The sequence below is a fragment of the Peromyscus californicus genome, unplaced genomic scaffold (assembly GCF_007827085.1).
Source record: "Peromyscus californicus insignis strain IS unplaced genomic scaffold, ASM782708v3 Scaffold_20__1_contigs__length_68692818, whole genome shotgun sequence".
In the NCBI taxonomy this organism is placed as follows: domain Eukaryota; kingdom Metazoa; phylum Chordata; class Mammalia; order Rodentia; family Cricetidae; genus Peromyscus; species Peromyscus californicus.
Genome location: NW_026294503.1, coordinates 64,681,328 through 64,695,606, shown reverse-complemented (window position 1 = coordinate 64,695,606; position 14,279 = coordinate 64,681,328). Strand labels below are relative to the sequence as shown.

At 44.7% G+C, this 14,279-nt stretch overlaps 1 protein-coding gene across 1 annotated transcript in view; it reads left to right on the top strand.

The window, feature by feature from the left end:
- Positions 1-13,676, top strand: part of Fam186a (family with sequence similarity 186 member A) — a 37,807-nt gene extending 24,131 nt beyond the window's left edge. The window contains exons 4-7 of the mRNA XM_052748950.1: positions 1,980-2,172; positions 5,866-6,011; positions 7,130-7,312; positions 13,422-13,676. Coding sequence (XP_052604910.1) covers positions 1,980-2,172; positions 5,866-6,011; positions 7,130-7,312; positions 13,422-13,443 — 544 coding nt within the window. The 3' untranslated portion in view covers positions 13,444-13,676. The remainder of the gene's footprint in view (positions 1-1,979; positions 2,173-5,865; positions 6,012-7,129; positions 7,313-13,421) is intronic.
- The last annotated feature ends 603 nt before the right edge of the window (positions 13,677-14,279 follow it).

Here is a 14,279-nt window from a genome sequence, read left to right as displayed (position 1 = left end):
ACGACCCGCTTCCCTGCCAGTACTCCACCGATACTGTGCCTGCCTGTCTTGTTTTACCTATTTATTCTGTTTTGTTTTTGAGATAAGATTCACCCTGAAGCCCACACTGACCTGAAACTCACTGTGTAGCCCAGGCTGGCCTCCAACTCTCAGACTTTTTGCCTCAGCCTCCAGGTGAGTAGGAGGACAGACATGGGCCGTCAGACTCTGCTCTGCGTGAGTTTTGAAGTGGGAAACGGCAGGCTATAGACAAGGTGTTACGATAACAACTTTATTGTTGGCCCTGATTTTTTTTTTTTTTTTTGGTTTTTCGAGACAGGGTTTCTCTGTGTAGCTTTGCGCCTTTCCTGGAACTCACTTGGTAGCCCAGGCTGGCCTCGAACTCACAGAGATCCGCCTGGCTCTGCCTCCCGAGTGCTGGGATTAAAGGCGTGCGCCACCACCGCCCGGCATTGTTGTTGTTGTTTTTAAAGACAGGGTTTCTCTGTGTAGTTTTGGTGCCTGTCCTGGATCTGGCTCTGTAGACCAGGCTGGCCTCGAACTCACAGAGATCTGCCTGCCTCTGCCTCCCGATTAAAGACATGTGCCACTGCCACCCAGTGGCCCTGATTTTTTTTTTTTTTAACATTTTTTCAGAAATTGGCCAGGCCTGGTAGGCTACATCTGCAATTACAACCACTTTAGAGGTAGAGGCAGGAGGCTCAGGAATTCAAGGGCAATTGTCAGCTACTTATTGAGTTCGAGGCCATCCTGGATGACATGAGTCTCTGTCTTTAAATTAATCAATCAATTAAGAGTTAGGGGTCTGGTTTGGTGGTGCACGCTCTGTAGGCCAGCCTGGTCTACAGAGCGAGATCCAGGACAGGCACCAAAACTACACAGAGAAACCCTGTCTCGGAAAACCAACCAACCAACCAACCTTTCTCAGTTTGTTTTTCTTGCACGTAAGTCTTTGGCTCACACCTCTGTGCTATGAGATCTGGGTGGTTTTTTTTTTTTTGTTTTTGTCTTTTGGTCTTTTTCTTGCCTAGTTACTTGATCACTATTTGTAAAATAATCTCTTTCCCTCTACTGAGGGAATTTAAATGTACGTCTATTATAAATTCTTTGAGTTTTCTGTTTGTTTGTTTTTGTTGTTGAGACAGGGTCTCCTGTAGTCTAGGACGGCATGCTGGCCTCAAACTCATGACAACCCTCTTGCCTTGGAGTCTTCAGTACTGGGAAACCAGCCACCTTGCCCGGATAGTCCTCTCACCTCCCAATATTAGAAAATAATTTTAAGCCAGGCAGGTGTGGCGCACGCCTTTAATCCCAGCACTTGGGAGGCAGAGCCTGGTGGATCTCTGTGAGTTCAAGGCCAGCCTAGTCTACAGAAATGTATAGCTTTTGTTCATTTTTTTTTAAATAAAAATGTATAGTTTTTGTTTGCACCACCAATCCACTCAGAAATTTATTCTTTTTTTTTTTTTTCCCCCTTGGTTTTTTGAGACAGGGTTTCTGTATGTAGCTTTGGTGCCTGTCTTGGATCTCACTCTGTAGACCAGGCTGGCCTCGAACTCACAGAGATCTGCCTGCCTTTGCCTCCCAAGTGCTGGGATTAAAGGCGTGCGCCACCACTGCCCGGCAGAAATTTATTCTTTTTTTTTTTTTTTTTTTTGGTTTTTCAAGACAGGGTTTCTCTGTGTAGCTTTGCGCCTTTTCTGGAACTCACTTGGTAGCCCAGGCTGGCCTCGAACTCACAGAGATCCGCCTGCCTCTGCTTCCCGAGTGCTGGGATTAAAGGCGCGCGCCACCACCGCCCGGCAGAAATTTATTCTTATATGAGAATTAGATAAAGACTTCATTAAACAAGTCTCCCACCCCTTCTCATACCTCCTAGTAACTCAGAATGAGAGCAGAATGGAAAGAAACAGAAGTCAGGTTTGCTCAGGTAGGTTTAGGAACTGTATGGATCTAATTCTTCATTTTTTTTTTTCAAGAAACAACATAATCAAACGATTAAGAGCCATCCAAAATACTGGGAAAGGATACGAGACTCAGAACCTCTTCACCATGCTGGACAGAATTGATCACTACCAGAAGAAGGTGATGTGGTTCTGGACTGAAAAGCAGAACCAGTTAGAGCAGAGGCGGAAACACTGTCTGTGGTCCATGATGCAGTTCTTCACCCAGGTAGCTCTGCTGTTCGCTCCTTCTCCCAGGGCAAGACAAAGAAAGAAGGGTAGTTTTGTTTTGTTTGAGACATGGTCTCTCTACTATGCAGCTCTGGCTGCCCCGGAACCCACTCTGTAGCCCAGGCTGGCCTCAAACTCATAGAGATCTGTCTTCCTCTACCTCCTGAGTGCCGGGATTAAAGGCGTGCTCAGTTCCAAGGAAATAAATTTTGACAATAATGTTTTCCTGGCTAGACCATGTGTATGAATTTCCTGGGGCTGTTGTAACAGATTATCAGAAATTTATAATGGAAATTATTAGTTTGCGGCCAGCCTGGTCTACATAGCTAATTCCAGGGCAGTCTTGGCTATAGGGTAAGTTCCTATCTTAGTGAACATCTGCCCCCTCAAGAACTGGCAACAACCAAAAGGATTCCTCTACCACCGCTGCAACAAGAAGTTTATGAAATTGGAGGTCCCGGGAAGAGATCTCTGTCCCATGCCTCTCTGCTGGTGTCGCAGCCATCAGCTGGTCTCCTTAGCTATGTAACTCTGCTTTCAGATGGCCAATGTGTCTGCTGTCCGCTTTCCTGACTCTGAAGACAAATGACAATGGACGTATTACACACCTAATTAGTCCAGGATGCTCTTGTTTTGAGATTCTTTTTTTTAATTAATTAATTAATTTTTAAAAATTACACTCATGATATTCATTAATTACACTCATGATATTAATTACATTTGTGGTATTCATTGATTACGTTCACAGTATTCATTCAATAATTATATTTATGATATTCATTAATTACATTAATTATATTGATTTATTACATTCATGACATTATATCCTGATACTACTGTCCATTTGTGGGGCTTTTCCATCACTCAAAACAGAGATTCTGTACTTAGGAAATAATTGCTCTATATCACTTTCTTCTCCATCTTGAGATAACGTCTAATCTTTCTGTCTCTATGAATTTGTATATTCTTTATATTTCATGTAATACAATGCTATAGTATTTGTCCTTTTTTTGAATGTAAAAACATTTTATGTACAACTGCAGGAGAAATAATACACAGATAGCTTGAACATAAAAACAGTTTATAATTCAAAAGTCCAGGGTTATTTTAAACAGTAACTTTAAGGCATGGTGGTCCGATAAAATACAGGAGGTTATTCCAATGTTTTTGTATCTGTTGAGATTTGCTTTGTGACCAAGCATGTGGTCAGTTTTCGAGAAGGTTCCATGGGGTGCTGAGAAGAAGGTTTATTTTTTGTTGTTGTTGTTTGTTTGTTTTTCGAGACAGAGTTTCTTTGTGTAGCTTTGCGCCTTTCCTGGGTCTCGCTCTGTAGACCAGGCTGGCCTCGAACTCACAAAGATCTGCCTGCCTCTGCCTTCTAAGTGCTGGAATTAAAGGCGTGTGCCACCACTGCCCAGCGATAAGAAGGTATATTCTTTTGTGTTAGGATGGAATGTTCTGTAGATATCTATTAAGTCCATTTGAGCCATAACAGATGTTAGGTCCTTTATTTCTCTGTTAAGTTTCAGTCTGGTAGATCTGTCTTTTGGTGAGAGTGGTGTGTTGAAATCTCCCACTACTAATGTGTGGGGTTTGATGTGCAATTTAAGCTTTAGTAATGTTTCTTTTACAAATGTGGTTGCCTTTGTATTTGGGGCACAAATGTTCAGAATTGAGACTTCATCTTGGTGGATTTTCCCTGTGATAAATATGTAATGTCCTTCCCGATCTCTTTTGATTGATTTTAGTTTGAAGTCTATTTTATTAGATATTAGTATAGCTACCCCAGCTTGCTTCTTAAGTCCTGTGGATTGAAAAGCCTTTTCCCAGCCTTGTACTCTGAGGTAGTATCTGTCTTTGAAGTTGAGGTGTGTTTCTTGTATGCAGCAGAAGAATGGATCTGTTTTCATATCCATTCTGTTAGCCTGTGTCTTTTCATAGGTGAGTTGAGACCATTGATATTGATGGATATTAATGACCAGTGATTGTTAATTCCTGTTATTTTTTTGGTGGTAGTGTTGTGCTTCTCTTCTTTGGTGTTTGTTGTTGTGGGATTATCTATTGCCTGAGTTTTCATGGGTGTGTTTAATTTCCTTAGGTTGGATTTCCCCTTTTAGGACTTTCTGTAGGGCTGGATTTGTGGATAGGTATTTGATAGACCCCAGACCCAGGGTACTACCTTCTCGAGGGGGCACCCCAAGAACCCAGACTCTGGTCCAGTTGATGCAACAGCACGAGGTTTTTATTGAAGAGACTGTACAGACGGGCAAACTCTGCTCCTAAGAGCAAGAGTCGCATCTTACTGCAGCACCATGGGGCTTTTAAAGGAAAAACCCACCAAAGCCATAAGATTACAATTCCCATACAATTTCGTTTCACAAGATCATGGTCTGATCACAGAGTGGGTACAGTCACATCCACATGTACGTTCTTCCTGAAACCTCAAGGGGATGGGGGGTATCAGGGCGGGAGTGGAGTTTACACAAAGGTCACAGAGGTCCTTCCTGGAACACTTGCAACTATCCCAGTCACAATTGAGCACATCTCTTAACAGAAATCTTTTTACATTGTTACATTGTTGCAGGGGTGATTGAATAGTGGCTGAGTCAGGTTGCCCTTGGAACTAGTTTTCTTTTTAGTTCCTTATTCTCCTGGGGCTTGGGGGGGTGTAAGCCTGATTAGGGTCTTTCAGTATTGTTTAAATCTACTTTTATTGTGGAATATTTTGTTTTCTCTGTCTATGGTGATTGAGAGTTTTGCTGGGTATAATAGTCTGGGTTGGCTTCTGTGGTCTCTTAGTGTCTGCATAACGTTTGTCCAGGACCTTCTAGCTTTCATAGTCTCTATTGAGAAGTCTGGTGTTATTCTGATGGGTCTGCCTTTATATGTTACTTGGTTTTTTTTTTCCTTTGCGGCTCTTAATATTTTTTCTTTGTTCTGTATGTTTAGTGTTTTGATTATTATGTGGCGAGGGGACTTTCTTTTTTGGATGCAGTCTATTTGGCATTCTGTAAGCTTCTTGGGTCTTCATAGGTATTTCTTTCTTTAGGTTGGGAAAGTTTTCTTCTATGATTTTGTTGAATATATTTTCTGTGCCTTTGAGTTGGTATTCTTCTCCTTCTATCCCTATTATTCTTAGGTTTGGTTTTTTCATGGTGTCCCAAATTTTCTGGACATTTTATGGTAAGACTTTTTTGGCTTTAGTGTAGCAAAATTACAGTTATGAAGTAGAAATGAAAATAGTTTTATGGTTGGGGGTGACCACAACATGAGGAACTGTATTAAAGAGTTACAGCATCAGGAAGGTTGAGAAAAACAGGGCTAGAGTCAGGGAAGTCAGAACCCAGGTGGTGAAGTGTGGCTGTCAAGGCGTAGAGAGGGAACAGTAAAGGGGGAAGGCGCTGGTCAGGGTGTGGAAGCAGACAGAGAGCAAGTTCAAGGTCAGGCTGAGCTACATACATAGAGTTTCAGGCCATAGTCTACGCTAACCCATCCTCCAAAAGGAATCATGGGTGTGGGCGCATGGCTTGGCTGCTCTGCTACCGTCTGGATTCAAAGCAGAACTTCCTAACATTTCCGGCTTTTCCTGATTCTCTTTTCACACCTCACTCTGTCCAAAAGGCTGAGAAATGATACTCTGCTTTCTTTTCCATATCTACTAACTTGTTTTTGTTGTTGGTTTTGCTTCTAGCTTGAAAGAGTGTTTAAACTAAATCTTAGCCAGCCTGTGCCCTTGCTCTCCGACTTTAAGCAGATACCTGATCTTCCCAAATTTCAACGGCCAGTCTTGGAGTTATTAATTGAAGACAAAAAACCCAACATTTTCAAAACATTGGGGTATGTAGTAGAACAATATTAAACTTTTGGTGATAAGTGGTACCCAGTGCTTTATTTTTCTAATTAAAAATATTTTAGTTCTACCAGAGGGCTTTCCTTTTCCCACAGTTATGATATGGTAGAAGAAGAGTGTGGATGTACTTATTTCCTTATCGAATTCAGCAAGGTTTATTGTTTTGTTTGAGACAAGGTCTCACTGTGTCCTCTTGGCTGACCTGGAATGCACAAAGATCCTCCTGCCTCTGCCTCCTTAGTGCTGGGATCAAAGCTATGTGCCATCATGCCTGGCTTAGCAAGGTTTATTTACATATATTTCTACTCAAATATTTAGCATTTAATTTTGAGTTCCTTTTTTAAAAAATGAAGCAAGATGGCTTAGCAGATAAGGGCATTCATTGGGCATGCCTCTGGGTCTAAGCTCAAGCACCAGGACCCACACAGAGGCAGAAGGAGACAACCAAGGCCGCCACCTTGTCCTCCCCCGCCCAACCCAGCACCTCTTTCTCTTAATAAAATAAAGGGTTTTTTGTTTGCTCATTTTTTTTTTAACACTGCTGGGCCAGAGAGATGGTTTAACCTTAGGTAAAGGCACAGGCTGCCAAGCCTAACCACGGAGCTTGATTCCTGGGACTCAGGGGAGAGAGAACTGGACTGTCTGCCCACCACCACCACGTGCATGCCGTGGCACATGTTCCCACAACATTTTAAAAAGCTGATTCCTCCTAAGAAACAGATTACTTAAAGAATATCTAGTAAACTTTCAAGCATTGACACGTTTCTTTGTACTTCCTTCTCCCCTTTTCTCTCTGTATTTCTCAGTCTCTCTGTCTTTTGTAAGAAGGCAAAAGCTTTGGGAGGAAAAGATACATGGTCTGTGTACTTTACGAGGCTAAGAAAGGAGCTTGAAAATGAATGACTAGTCATAAGGGTGTTTTTGGTAACTGCAGGGAAAATCCTGCTTTCCCCACGTCTCTGTCCAGTGGCTACAGCCAAGGCTCCCCGGTGCATGGGAGGGCAGTTCACGGGTACAGGGAAGAGGAGGGGGAGATATGTGTGTTTTGATTGCTGTGGAGCTCAGAGGAGCTTCATCCTTTGCCTAATGCCCTCTGACTCTATAGAGAGCAAGCTCAGATGGAGGCCATCTGGAATGCTGACCTGTCCACTTCAAGCTACCCGATAACGGAGAAGACATCTCTGAGTACGCTCTGGGCCCAGCTGGGTGGGTACCCAGATATTCCCAGACTGCTGGAGTTAGATATTCAGTCGACCTTCAGGAAATCTCTTGCTTCCATCCGGTCACAGTGAGTAAAGGTTTGGGTACTCTGGTAACTGGGTCTTGGGTCCTATCTTCTGTCTTCCTAACTTGACTTTCTTCTGCAGCAAAGGTTCCCCCCACACCGCCCCCGCCTCTGCCCTCGGCCCCTGCACATGCACATGTGGGCTTAGGTAGCTACAGCATGCATGCACACAGATTACGTGACCATGCAGCACACGGATTAGTAGGACATAAGGCCCTGGAATGACTAAGCATCTTGTCTAGCTACTAGACAGCGCATATGTGGTCCTGTAGCTGGGGGAGTGGCTAGGAATTCTAACATTTGGGAAGCGGAGGCAGGAGAATTTACATGAGTTCAACGCCAGTCTAGGCTCCATAGCAAGACCTTGGCTCAAGAAACAAAACAAAACAAAACAGAGTTGGGGATAGAATGCTTGCCCAGCATATGTGAGGCCCTGGATTCAACCCTCAGTACTGGGCGAGAAAACAGAGTCTATCATAGAAGGCTGGAGGTGTGTCTCAGCTGTGCCTGCTAGTGTGCCCTAGGCCTTGGGTTCCACTTACTGCACAGCGAAACAACAATAAATAATGTATACAATATAAAGACACGTATCCTAGCATATGCTCATTATCCCAGCCCTCAGCAGGCTGAAGTAGGGGATGAAAACTTTGAGGCCAGCTTTGGCTGCACAGTGAGAGCCTGTCTCAAAGGCAAACACGGAGGCTGGAGAAGGTTCAGCTGGTACAGTGCCTCCCACGCCAAGAGAACCCGAGTTCTGTGGGTATTCCCAGTGTCTGAGGAAGACTAATGCGGCCATTCACCTTTCACTAAAAGATCAAGATATGAGCGTCACAGAGTCCTGGTGAAAGAAACACCCAAAAATAGAACTTACCTGTCTAAAAAGGTGGATAATCGACATTGCTGTTCAATTGTTTTGACAAGAAACAAAGGGATTCCTCTTTCAAAACAAAAAACAGAACACAACCTAGTGTGGGTTCCTAGCACCCACGTGCAGAAGCTGGGCACAGCCCCGCATGTCTGTGACCCCAGCACTGGGAGGGAAGGAAGGTGAGACAGTCAGATCTGGGGAGACTTGGGCTCACCAGCCTGTGAGTTGCTGACCTCCAGGCTCAGTGAGAGACGCTGTATCAGATAAGGTGGCGAGTGATCAAGGAAGCCACCTGGTCACCCATCTCTGGCTCCACACGCACACATATCACACACACAAAAGATACTTTCAAAACTTTTAAAAAGGAAAACCAAATCCTATAGATGATTCTGTATGCACGTATATATGCAGAGAGAGAGTGCATATATGTGTTAGAGTGCACATATACATATAGAAAAGGAAATAACTAGAGATGATGGCACATTCCTGCAGTTTCGTTATTTGGGAGTAGAGGCAGTAGGATCAGTACTCAAGGCCATCCTCTGCTACAGAGTGAGTTCAAGGCCAACCAGTCTTGATTTTAGAATCCTCTAGGAAGTGGTTAGACTCATCCTCTGTATCTGTGTGTGAGGCATTGCCAGAAAGAATTCTCTGAGGACGAGAGACTCCTGGCAGCCCGCAGCCGGCAGCCGGCAGCCTTGGGAGACATCACTCCACTCACTGGGAGTCCCCACAGAGCACCTCAGCATTCCTTTACATCGGTTTTCTGGCTCATCACAGTGTGAGATCCAATATTCTGCCACGTCTTCCTGGCCCTGAGGGACTGAACCTTCTAGAACCGTGAGCTGAAGAATATTTGCTCTCCATATATTTTTTTCCTGTCAGGTATTTTGGTCACAGCCTCAGGAAGTAACTACTAAAACAATTAAAGTGGCGGGTGGTGGTGGTGGTGCACACCTTTAATCCCAGCACTCTGGAGGCAGAGCCAGGCGGATCTCTGTGAGTTCGAGGCCAGCCTGGTCTACAGAGTGAGTTCCAGGAAAGGCACCAAAGCTACACAGAGAAACCCTGTCTCGAAAAACAAACAAAACAAAACAAAACAAAGACTGTTTACAATTCATGTTCCAGGCTGTGATGACACAAGCTTTATAGGGATATGGAGCATGTACAAAGGGAAAGTACAGGACAGTGGTGACATGTCACATTGGCTTTTAGTGAAGAAGATGAAGGAGGTGGAGTAGGGGTTGGGGGAACACCTGGTTCTGGAATGTGGGTGGTTCTTGGTGGACTAACACTCAGACATTAGGACATTTGATTTCCGGTTGGTGGTGCTTTGGGGACAGGTTTATGAGTTTCTGGAGGAAGTATGTCACTGGGGATGGGCTCTGAGGGTTTATAGCCTGGCCCTACTTCCTGTCCTCACTCTGCTTTGTGCTTGTGGTAAAAGCTGCTATCGCTGGGCTTCCTGCTTCTGCCATGATTCCTGCCTCTTGCTTCCATGCTCCCTCCCGGGATGAACTCAGCCCTCTGGAACCATAAACACATCTTTTTATAAGTAAAGGCTTCCTTTTATAAGTTGTCTTAGCCATGGTATTTTATCACAGATATATTAAAGTAATAAATTCAGAAGAAACTGGTACCAGAGTGTGGGCTGCTGCTGTGAAGGACCTGAGTGTGTTTGTTTGGGTTTTTTGTTTTGTTTTGTTCATTTTGTTGTTTTGAGGAATGTGTAAGACTTTGGAACTTTGGACAAAAAAGCATTTTAACACTGTAAACACAGCTTAAGGGCCATTCTAGTAAGCCTTTGGGAGACAGTCATGCTGACAGCAATAAGGACTCTGGAGGTCCAGCTCAAGAGGATTTAGAGGGGAACAGTGTTGGTCACTGGGAACGAGGCCATTCCTGTAATATTTCCACAAGGAACCTAGGTATCTTCTGCTCTTGTCCTAAGAACTTGCCTGAGGCCAAATTAAAAAGCAAAGGACTAATTTCTTTGGCAAAGAAGGAACTTCACGACAGTATAGTGTTGAAACTGTGGCGTGGTTGTTGCTAACTTCCCTTGTGCCAGTCTGCACTGAAAAAGAGCAAGCAGAGGAGAAAGAGAAAGGAAAGGCAGTTTGGAGAGGAAAAGCTTAGGGTTAAAGCCCTGCAGCCAGGGCTTGTGTTAAAGAGGCCGTAATTGCTAAGGAGGTCAGCAGCATCAAGGAGATGTCCGCTCTGCCCTGGAACAAAGGGAAGGCATCAGCAGGGCAAGACCCCGCCTAGCTGAGCTTCCAGTGTATGAAAAAGAGCATCAGCAGCTTCTGCTCCCAGAAGGCAACTGGACCGAACAGCTGCTGCTAATGTGGTTCAAAGACTGAGGGTCCAACCCCAGCTGGAGGCTGAAGGTCGCCATGCTGTCCGTGTGTTGGCTCTAGAGACACAAAGATGGAAGGTCTAAGGGGTCGTGGACAAGTAGCAAACATGCATTCTTCTCCATTAGTTATTCTTTATTTTGAGACAGGGTCTCCGATCACCGCAAAACCCTAACAATAATCCTAGTTGTTTTAACTTTGCGGTCTGAGCTGGACCTGGTGGCACTCATCTGTAATCTAAGCTTTCAAGAGGCTGAGGGTCATGAGTTCCAGCAGTGGGGGAAGAGGGAAGGAGAGGGAAGAGAGACCAGTACAGCAGCACGTACCTGTGATTCTAGCTTTTGGTACAGTGGCTGTCAACCTTCCTAATGCTGTGACCTGTTCCTCCTGTTCTGGTGACCCCCCCAATCAAAGAATTATTTCGTTGCTACATCATAACTGTAATTTTGCTACTGTTATGAATTATAATGTAAATATCTGTGTTTTCCAATTGTCTTAGGTGACCCCCTGGGAAAGGGTCATTCAACCCCCAAAGGGGTCATGACCCACAGGTTGAGAACCACTGCTTGAGTTGGTGTAGGCAGGAAGATCAGGTGTTCAAGGCCAGTTTCAGCTACGTAGAGAGCTTGAGGCTGTACTGAGCAATGTAAGATCCTGTCTCAAGAAAACAAACAGAAATTCAGACGAAGGAGAAAGAGCAGATTGATTTCCGGCCTACAGTTCCTACCCCTGCCACGCCCCAGGCATCAGTCTCTTCAAACAGCGGTCTGACCTTTTGAAGTGCCTGTCATTTTTTTTTTTGGTCAATGTGCAGACATGATGTGGCAAGTGAAAGAAATTCCAGGGAAGATACCTGTGGCCGTGGGGTGATAAAGTAAGGGAGGAAGCCCTCCCCGGACCTGTCTTTGTTGAGCCTGCATCCCGAACTGAACTATGAACTCAGTGCTTCCCGGTTTTGGGTTTGGTTTGGTTTCTCTACTTAGATGGGTCTGGAAACTGGAGGAAACTATGGTTTGGGACCCCTCCCTCAGGCGGTCTAAGCTCTGGTAGACCTTATTAGGAAGCATGCTCTGGCTCATTTTAAATGATTGTTTTTACCCTCCCCCTGGCAGCAGGAAGACACAAAAGAAGGTAGCATCCTGTCCTGGCCCCCGGGAGCTTTATCTCTCACTGAGCCTCCAGCAGTTCCTCAGTTACAGCTCACGTTTCCCTCTCCCTGGCCCGGCGCCCGCTGGTTTCTGCTCTATTAAGTTGTGATTTTCCGTATCTGCCTTTCCATCTCTCCAACGCTGGCGACAGCAGCTTGCCCTGTGACCTCCTCATTTCTTTCTCAGATCTCTATCAGTCTTTTCAGCTTTTCAGGGTTTTACTTATTAGACGGGAGCGCTCACTTTTATTTTTTGTGTGTTGTGAGTTTTGAAACAGGGTCTTATTCAGAAGCCCAGGCTGTCCCGAAACTTGCTAACCTCCCAAGTATTGGAATAACAGGCATAAGCCTCCTTACCCAGCTTGCAGCGATCACTTATGCTCACACACACAGGCATGTGCACAAACTTTTCTGTTGCAAAGCACGCTCATAATGGGCACATTTTTAATGAAAAAAAAAAAAAACGCATCTTTATTGGGCCGGAATTATTGCCTCCATTGACTGTTGGCCACTGCCGACGACGCTGCAGTGGGGTGCTGGGAGAAATGCTCAATGAGCAATGGTCGTCCCTCAGATAAACCTCACTGGTTACACCATCACTGCACAACGCTGTTGAGAGGCTCTTAAAGCCGCTTCTGCTTCACTAAGCATAAATCTTGGACAGTTTTCTTTCTTTCTTTCTTTTTTTTTTTTTTTTTTGGTTTTTCGAGACAGGGTTTCTCTGTGTAGCTTTGCACCTTTTCCTGGAACTCACTTGGTAGCCCAGGCTGGCCTCGAACTCACAGAGATCCGCCTGGCTCTGCCTCCCGAGTGCTGGGATTAAAGGCATGCACCACCACCGCCCGGCCCTTGGACAGTTTTCTATGTTAATAAACATAGCAGATAAAGGCGCTTCCCACTAAAAGTGACTGCCTGTGTTCCAGTCCCCAGTCTCACATGGGGGACGGAGAGAACCATCTCTCAAAATCTGTCCTCTGGCCGCCAGGTGAGCACCACTGTGTGTTCTCTAAGTCAATACAATTTTTGGTTTTTTTGTTTGTTTGTTTGTTTTTTGGTTTTTCAAGACAGGGTTTCTCTGTGTAGCCCTGACTGTCCTGGAACTCACTCTGTAGACCAGGTTGACCTCGAACTCAGAGATCTACCAGTCTCTGCCTCCCAAGTGCTGGGATTAAAGGTGTGCGCCACTGCCATCTGGCTCATAATTTAAAAATTAAATATAAACACACATCATTATTTTATTGATTATATGACTTACATTGCATAGATATACTGTGAGTTGTTGAACCATTCTGATAGAAATTAAGGTATTTTCCAACATTACAAATTATTTCACACCAAATATTTGTGTGCATGTTTTGATATTTATACGATTGTTTCCCTGTGGTAATGTCATTAAAATAATAGTTTCTTTCTGATAGAAAATTTAGAAAATGGTGGCATGTCCATTCCCTGAAGTGATGACCACTGTCAAGGTTTTAGCCATGTTCTAGCTGTGGTATAGTAACATCTGCAGTAGATAACGAGCTAATATCAATCCCTGTTCCTCCTGGATGGGACCCTTCCTGTGGCAGTGACTTGAACAGCTACGGGTTGTGTCTTGGCTTCCCTGGTTTGCCTTAGGAGCTCAGCCCTTATTTCTCTGGCACACCACACACCTCTCTGCCTAGCCATGTGTTTAAGACCAGTTTGTCACAGGACTATCACTATAATATAATATAGTTGATTATCTTATCTCGTTTCCAGGTCTAAGAAGATTCCCAAGTGACTGCAGAGCTACAGACAAGCCTGTAACGAGCAAAGGCCTATTTTCTCTTTTCCATGGATATAAACTGATGTGTTTACTCTGCTTTCTGTGTTGCCTGTAGACCTTAAGAATGCTGTCTAAAGCTAGGCATCGTGGCATAAGCCTGTCATCTTAGTGCTTTAGAGGTAAAACAAGAGGGCCAGGAGTTCAAAGTCTTTCTCATCTATTTAGTAAGTTCAGGGCTAGCCAGGGTGCCTGAACCTGTGTCAAAAAAAAAAAAAAAAAAAAAAAAAGACCAGGAGTAGCTGGAGAGATGGCTCAGTGGTTAAGAGTTTGTTGCTCTTGAGGGACCCCCATTCAGTTGCTGGATCTTACCCGGTGCCTCATAAGTACCCATAAGTCCAGTTCCAGGGAATTCAGTGACTTCTGACCTCCACAGGCCCTAGGCATACACATGGTACACGTACATTCACCCAGGCAAAACACTCATATCCATATAAGAAAATAAATTTTAAAAAAATTAAAGGCTGAGGTGGATTTGGCTCAGTAGTGTATCACTCGCCTGGCCCAAAAAAAAAAAAAAAAATTGGAGCTGAGGTGCAGCCCAGTTGGCAGAGTGTTTGCTTAGCATGTACTAAGCCCTGGGCTCCATCCCCAGAAGCACAGAAATCAGGTATGGCACCGCCCTCCTGTAATCAGAATCAGTGGGCGGAGACAGCAGGCACCGCCCCCTGTAATCAGAATCAGTGGGCGGAGACAGCAGGCACCGCCCTCCTGTAATCAGAATCAGTGGGCGGAGACAGCAGGCACCGCCCTCCTGTAATCAGAATCAGTGGGCGGAGACAGCAGGCACCGCC